The sequence below is a fragment of the Branchiostoma floridae genome, chromosome 6 (genome assembly GCF_000003815.2).
Source record: "Branchiostoma floridae strain S238N-H82 chromosome 6, Bfl_VNyyK, whole genome shotgun sequence".
NCBI classification, from domain to species: Eukaryota; Metazoa; Chordata; class Leptocardii; order Amphioxiformes; family Branchiostomatidae; genus Branchiostoma; species Branchiostoma floridae.
The window spans coordinates 5,185,826-5,192,611 of NC_049984.1; the positions used below are offsets into that span (position 1 = coordinate 5,185,826).

At 42.0% G+C, this 6,786-nt stretch overlaps 1 protein-coding gene across 1 annotated transcript; it reads right to left on the bottom strand.

Annotated features, from left to right (window-relative positions):
- Positions 1-2,665: 2,665 nt before the first annotated feature.
- On the bottom strand, positions 2,666-6,177 carry LOC118418000 (cilia- and flagella-associated protein 20-like). Its single transcript, XM_035823789.1, has 5 exons — positions 6,013-6,177; positions 4,924-5,003; positions 4,237-4,348; positions 3,596-3,718; positions 2,666-3,135 (listed from the first exon to the last, which is right to left on the bottom strand). Exons 1-5 carry the CDS (start codon positions 6,094-6,096, stop codon positions 2,950-2,952), a joined length of 585 nt encoding a protein of 194 aa, XP_035679682.1. The 5' UTR covers positions 6,097-6,177; the 3' UTR covers positions 2,666-2,949.
- Between the last annotated feature and the right edge of the window lie 609 nt (positions 6,178-6,786).

The following is a 6,786-nucleotide window of genomic DNA, read 5'->3' on the forward strand; positions in this document are numbered from 1 at the left end:
TTAGGGGCTCGTAAGCCTAGGCCCTCACGCGGCTATCTCCTCCTCTGCCGGCTAAACTCCTTCTCATTTGCCACAGCAAGATCTGCTTGGAGATTATACGGGCACGGTCTTCCGACTTGCACCTGTCAATATTTACCCCGGTGCCTAGTGTGTAGTGCTAGTGTGTCCGACGTCCAGGCAAGATTTGAAACCACCTTGGTCCACATCATAGGACGCGGTCAGAGTTGAAGGTAGGATGTTTTAAGAAATTGGAACCGGATGCCTTCACGGACCTTCTAGGGGTGGTGGCGCTTTAATACTTTTTCGGGGCGCTGGCTTAATTTTCAATGTGGGCCAGTATTACTCTCCAAGAAGTGGCTTGTTGGTTGTTTTGGACATTTTTGGTGTTTTTGTTGGGCTTTTTATAAATTTGTCAGGTTTTCTTTCTTGACCACCAGCAAAGCACCAATCTTCGTATGTAAAAGACCCTAACTTAACGTTATATCGAGAAGAATTCACTCGGTGTGCTTCGCCAAAACGCGAGCCGGTAGCGAAGCCACATTGCACCGCTACTAGCTACCTGAAAATGCATCATGAATCACCTCAGTTAAGGATTACTGCTTTATTCTTTCCTCTTCCCCGATTTCCGCGAGTGGGCAAAGAAGACGTCGATAGCGTTCATTCCATCGTTGCTGCTGCTGTTTCGATGATTTTCGCTAGATGGCACTATACCCAAAGGACCAACATGTAACATTACAATAAGACGTACTTTAAATATGTCGCCGCTCGTACCTTGAACAGTCAGTAAAATGTACGGATTTCTTTCAGCTATCTATAAGTAAAAGGTGTTTGATGTTTGGGCCGATATGGTCAAGAACACGGACGTTACTGGTATAATGATGTCCCTGGATGGCTATGTCACGATGCCGACGTTGGACAAATTTGCTATGCATCAAACCTTCAGACTTTGTTTGTAAAGTTCACATTCTGGTGTTGGGGCATAGTGCTGGTCCGGGGATCATTCTAATACTGGTAAGCTCAGTATTCTTAGTCTCCAAGCAGACCCTACGGTGCCTTAGAAATAGTATCAAAGCTGGTCAGGGACTTGGTATACCGGCTCCGGTGCCCGTTTGACTCCCTTAGCCGGCTATCTCCCTTTGGCCGGCTATACTCCTTTGCCAGCTTTGATACTGTTTCTAAGGCACCGTAGGGTCTGCTTGGAGACTACAGTATTCTGTCAAGTTTTCCATCCGAAAGCCCAGTAGAAAGTTTGTTTATTTAAGGATTAGTGACTTCATGGTCGATTAATTATGGTGTCAGACAGTAAGCTCTTCGCCCCAGGAGGTTGATAGCCTGGAGTCCAGCCTTGTTCGCTTTGTTCCGCTCCCGAAGGTCGCCATAAAGCGATAAAGAAGGCTAAGAGGTTGCCTCCCTGCACCGGGCCTCCATCAGGCTCCGCCCGATCGGTGGTTTGATAATAGAAATGGACAAATAGAGTCAATAGTCTTTTGCAGTCTATCCAGTTATCTGCGGCTGGCCAGTTCACTCCTAAGTTAGTCAGAACTAAGTCCCCTATTTCTATTCGGCCAGGCGGGCGTGTGGTAGAGACTATGGGCAATGGCAGGTGCAATGGAAGAATCAGTCCGCGGGAAATTTAATTTCCCCCTCCGAGGAAAACTACACCAGCCTTGATCTAAACTTCTCTGGCAAATACTCTCCCTAGGCCTACAGCAAGCGTTGATAGTATTGTCCTTGGTCTGGTCAAGGACGTTATGGTCCGGTAGAAGAGAGTACCTAGGAGGTAGCGACCTTCGGGAGCGGACTGTTAAGAACAAAAAGGATGGACCTTGGGAGGACCGACTGTCCAGAACTTAAATACGGAGGCCTAGAAGTACAAAAAAGGATGGTCCGCAGACCTCTCCGCACCAGGCGGTAGATACCATTTATCGCATCTGACGATCCGGGCCTGGGATTAGCCTACATAAAGTACCAGTACGTATAAGGCCCCACCATACTCAAAAGCTGAGCAACAATCACAGGTAGCAACAAATAAAAAGCAACACCTGTCTATAGCTTGGAAGAGATGGTAGCGCTAAAACAGACGATTTTATTTATCACTTTCAAATTTTTCTTTACTTTTTGAAAAGATAAGATACAGCACGATTTGAAAGTATGATGAACTGTGTATGATGATCAAGCTAAACGAACTTCTGTTGCATTCTAGTTTCAACCTCATTGATGAAAGTAATGTTACATTTAGTTCAAATCCATAAATCTTAAAAATTTTATAATCTATACTTATTGTTAGCCTCCATAGCAGACTCTCTGGGGCCTTTTCTGCCTTTTCTGACTCATAATACACTTTTGCTGGCCATTGCTTGATTGCCTAGTCTCCAAGCAGACCCATCGGTGCCTTAGAGATAATATCAAAGCTGGCAAAGGAGTATAGCCGGCCAAAGGGAGATGATAGCCGGCCAAAGGGAGTCATGACGTCAAATGGGCACCTGGTGCCGCTATACTAAGTCCCTTGCCAGCTTTGATACTATTTCTAAGGCACCATAGGGTCTGCTTGGAGACTATGATTGCCGGCCCCGTATCAACCAAATCAACTGAAGAGACCATATCATGCAATTAATTTCCTCAGTTGTGGGGCATTTTACATGAATGTAACAATTTAACAAAATGTCAAGGTGAAAACAGAGGGCTGTGACAAAAAAGATTTTGTGAGTACATTTAACATCACATGTACATTCACTTTTTCAAGAAACCATGAGTACATTGAACCAAAATGAGTCTACCAGCAAAATTTGCCCCTCAAAATAAAGGAAATGGCATTTCAGAGGGTCTAGATTTCACAGTTTTCCTGGGGGAGCATGCCCTTGGATCCCCCTAGAAACGTCGCACCTTCAAAAGGATTTCCATTCAAAATCCAGGGGACAGAAAAAAATTCAGGCTGGATAGAACAGTGGTTTAGACGCTTCGGCTCTGCGCTGGTATCGGTAGGAAGAGCTTGTAGTCTGCTGGCAGCTCATCTTCTTCGTACAACCTGTCGGTGAAATAGACCCGGCGGACGCGGCAGTTAGCGTGGATCTGGACGCGCAGAGTCTCGAGGTAGTTGGTCCCGTAGGCCTTCCTCATAAAGTCTGAAAGGTTGAACTGGGAAAAAGTCAAAGGCTACTGTTAGAGAGTTAAAGGTTACTCACATTTATGTGCAACATGAGTATGAAAAATGCTTAAACAAAAGGTTTACAAAGAGGGCAACAGTTGTATGACTGTACGAATCTTTCATTCATTTGTAATACACAGAAAATGCTTGAGTTCAGCTCATTCGTCCCCCCCCCTCCCCTTCGTATTTTCAAAACAAATGCAACTTACTGTAAGATCACCAAGTTTGCGGGGGGTGTTATGCTCGTCGAGTTTTATAATTCCTGAATGTTTTATATCTTTATGACGTAATATGACGTAATTATGACGTCATTAATTGATTTTTTGGCTAAAACGAGGATTTCTCATAATACCTAAATATCTTACCAGTTACCAATAAAGGCTTCTTATCAATATTTAAGTGTTATAAGACTTTTGCCGAAATCTAAACTTTCACCCAGCATATACTCACTTGTATCTGGTTCCACCCATCGTCCAGCTTCATGGGCATTATACACATGGACTGCGTGACTTTGGTTACTTTCTGATAGTTGCTCGCTCTGAACCGTCGGCGCACTTTCGTGTCATCCAGCACCTGAAGAGCCATGAAAAACAGAAGTTGTGGATCTATAGTCAAATTTGCAAACATTATAATCATGTTTACCTTCACATGATCTAGTTTGAAATACAGTACTCTTCCTAACTCTTATACCGGTAGTCAAATATAGCATAAAGGGTTTCATCAGGTTTGTAGATCAATTGAACAAAGTCTTCTTCTTTCTTCTTCTCAGTTTTGTAATGATGAAGGCGACAGATAGTCGTCAAAACGTAAATACTGAAGCATTTAAGAAGGTTGTGTAACAAAGAAGATTTTGTTCAGTCAAATATATGGTGACCAGCCGCTCCAGCTCTGTCCTGCCTCTTGCTACATTAAGAAATCAAATGCCACAGGACAGCTACTGTAGGTGTCTGCTAGTTGACTAGGAACCATGGTGACAATCAAATGAACTAAATATTATTTTTTTGTCTTTAATATATAACGTTAAGTTCATGTACATGTAGTAACAATTTTAACAATTGGAACACTAGAGCCAAGAAATATAACAAACTCACCAAAATCTCGAAAGCGCAGTACTTATCCAAGTTCTTGATGATCATCACAAGGAATGGCAACTTGATTCCCAGGGTTTTCTTGGGGTCTGCCGGGCAGGTGATATATGTTGTGCTGTGAGGAGAGAACAATGAAATTACTGGAAAAGAGCGAATTTCATTGATCACAAAGTTATAATAGAAATCTGAATCACAACCACAAAGTGAGAAAGGTGGTCTGGCGTACTCTCCAAGCAGAGGTTAGGCCCAGGCTGTTTGTTTTTTTCTTTACGATTTTTAGTCTATTTTATCGGGCTTTCTATTTTGTATTGACAGTACAAGATACAATACAAAATAGAGAGCTCGATAAAAACAGCTAAAAAACTTAAAAAAAACAGCCTGAGCCTAACCTCTGCTTGGAGAGTAGTCTGGCGGCATTGACCTACAGTAAATCAAAAGTTAGACATCATAGCAGGATGTAGCTACCTACCACCCCTATGTTATGCCCATTGAAAGGCATTTTACACCTATTCCAGTATCTCTCAACTAAGCGAACAATGAGACTTACCTAGTAAGAAGACACCTCAAGCACATTAAAGACTTCACCGTACTTATGGATTTAAGTCTAGTAGGGGTCCATCCTGTTGTGAGTGGACCAAACCTGACATTACATTACAGACGAGTGTAACGAAAAGATGGAGGGAAATCTACCTGACGTTTACCCCAACAATCTCCACCACAGATGACCTGATGTCAGCATCTGTGACCTTTTTGACGCGACCATTTCGCACCTGGGTTGAAAAGTATTACATTGCTTGTAAACATATTACAGTAGAAGTCAAGTACAAGCTACGAGACTGAGGAGATTTGCCAGGATATTTTAGGTAATTATCTGGGTGGTGCAACAATGTGTAGTTATCCAGCTGGACTGCACTGGTTTGGAATCTGGGGATTCCGTGCAATCAACAGAAATGTGCTTAATCCGTTGTGCAATTAACTGGCTTCTGAAAATGTGACAAGGTGTATTTTCTGCCGGTACATGTATGTTGTTAGCTCTTACAATGAATGAATGCATTCCAGAGTTGTAAAAAACATGCAATGTATCGTTGATGAAGGTTAGACATCCAAGTAATAAGATACGCCAAAAAGCAGCAATACTCAAGCAACTGGATATGATTTCATATCCAGCTGCTTGAGTAACTGCTTTTTGGCATAACATTAGGCATCGTCTAACAAAGTATGTCACAAGATATATCACATGTTGTACTACATGATTCCTGGTTGACCTTAATCAATTATACATGTCAGAGAGTTAAATATTAATGAGCTGCCCAATTACACTGCCACATCTATTATACCTGACTTCATACTAGTAATTGCACCATTAGCAACAAGTCAAGCTGATAAACATTCCACAGGAGACTTAAGACAAAAATGACATGTTGTATTGACATTGTCACCAATAACCGTTTTATCAAAGGACATTATATATAACGTTATATATAACGTCCTTGCTATATTTAACCTCCTTGCTATATCTAAGGATTCATATTCTGTGCAAGGGTCGCACTTCCAAACTAGGGTTGGAAAGGACAGTTTGTGTGTAAAAATGTTTAACCATGAGCATAATTTGTATACACTTCTTGATCTACACTATTAACTCTTATATTTTTGTCCCAGTTTGGGAATATGATCCTATACTAAGCATTACACCAAGCATATTCACTGTACGGCAGCTCAACACCGGATGCACGGGGCATGATAAACAATGGCATGAAGCCATGAAGAATTCTCACCTACCTTTTTGTCCCAGATTTCCAAAGGCTTGCTTCCTATGCTGAACAGGATGGACAAGAAGCCGCTCTGAAACGTGTTCTTAAACATGGTTTAAGAAACCAGCAATGACTGAGGATATCAACTTCCTTCGATAACTGCTTGAAGCAACTGTCTGCCTCAGGAACACATCCACCCTTCTCGAGCTTACCTCTTGTAATGTTACACGTAACGTTTAGTTTCCCGTTGTCAGGCCGCATCAAGTAAACTCTATGGATGACGTTGACTCATGCATACATTTTGTCTAGGTAATTTGTTGTGGTTACATTATATTTTGCTATCTCTCATTTTTAGATATCTAGGTATTATGTTGGCATTCCTTTTTTAGTTAATACTGTAATGTCTAGTACTTTGTTTCATTCTCACAATAATATGGGGTTTACAGAGGACGTCATACGTAAAATTGACTTCTTCTGGCCTTGTTGCAATTTGGGGCGTGGATGGCAACAAGCACTTTACGTCATAAAGGATGACCACGGCCATTACATCTCCCCGGGGACACTTTTCCCTTGAGGATCACTGTAGCCGTTCCAATGCTGTTGTGTACTGTATATCTACTCTCCAAGCAGAGGTTAGGCTCCGGCTGTTTTTTAACGGTTTTTTTAGTCGTTTCTATCGGGCTTTCTATTTTGTCATTTTTCGCCAGCCAAACACCATGCTAATGTGCTTGTTAGGTTTTGACAATACAAGATACAATACAAAATGGAAAGCCCGTTAAAAAAACAGCCGGAGCCTAACCTC

Bases quoted from the DNA above. Each gene is read 5' to 3' on its own strand.
- LOC118418000 (XM_035823789.1), bottom strand. From the start codon at position 6,096: ATGTTTAAGAACACGTTTCAGAGCGGCTTCTTGTCCATCCTGTTCAGC. The intron at 5,004-6,012 runs GTAGGTGAGAAT...TTTTCAACCCAG, and splicing joins TGGAAATCTGGGACAAAAAG to GTGCGAAATGGTCGCGTCAA. The intron at 3,719-4,236 runs GTGAGTTTGTTA...ATGGCTCTTCAG, and splicing joins ACTGCGCTTTCGAGATTTTG to GTGCTGGATGACACGAAAGT.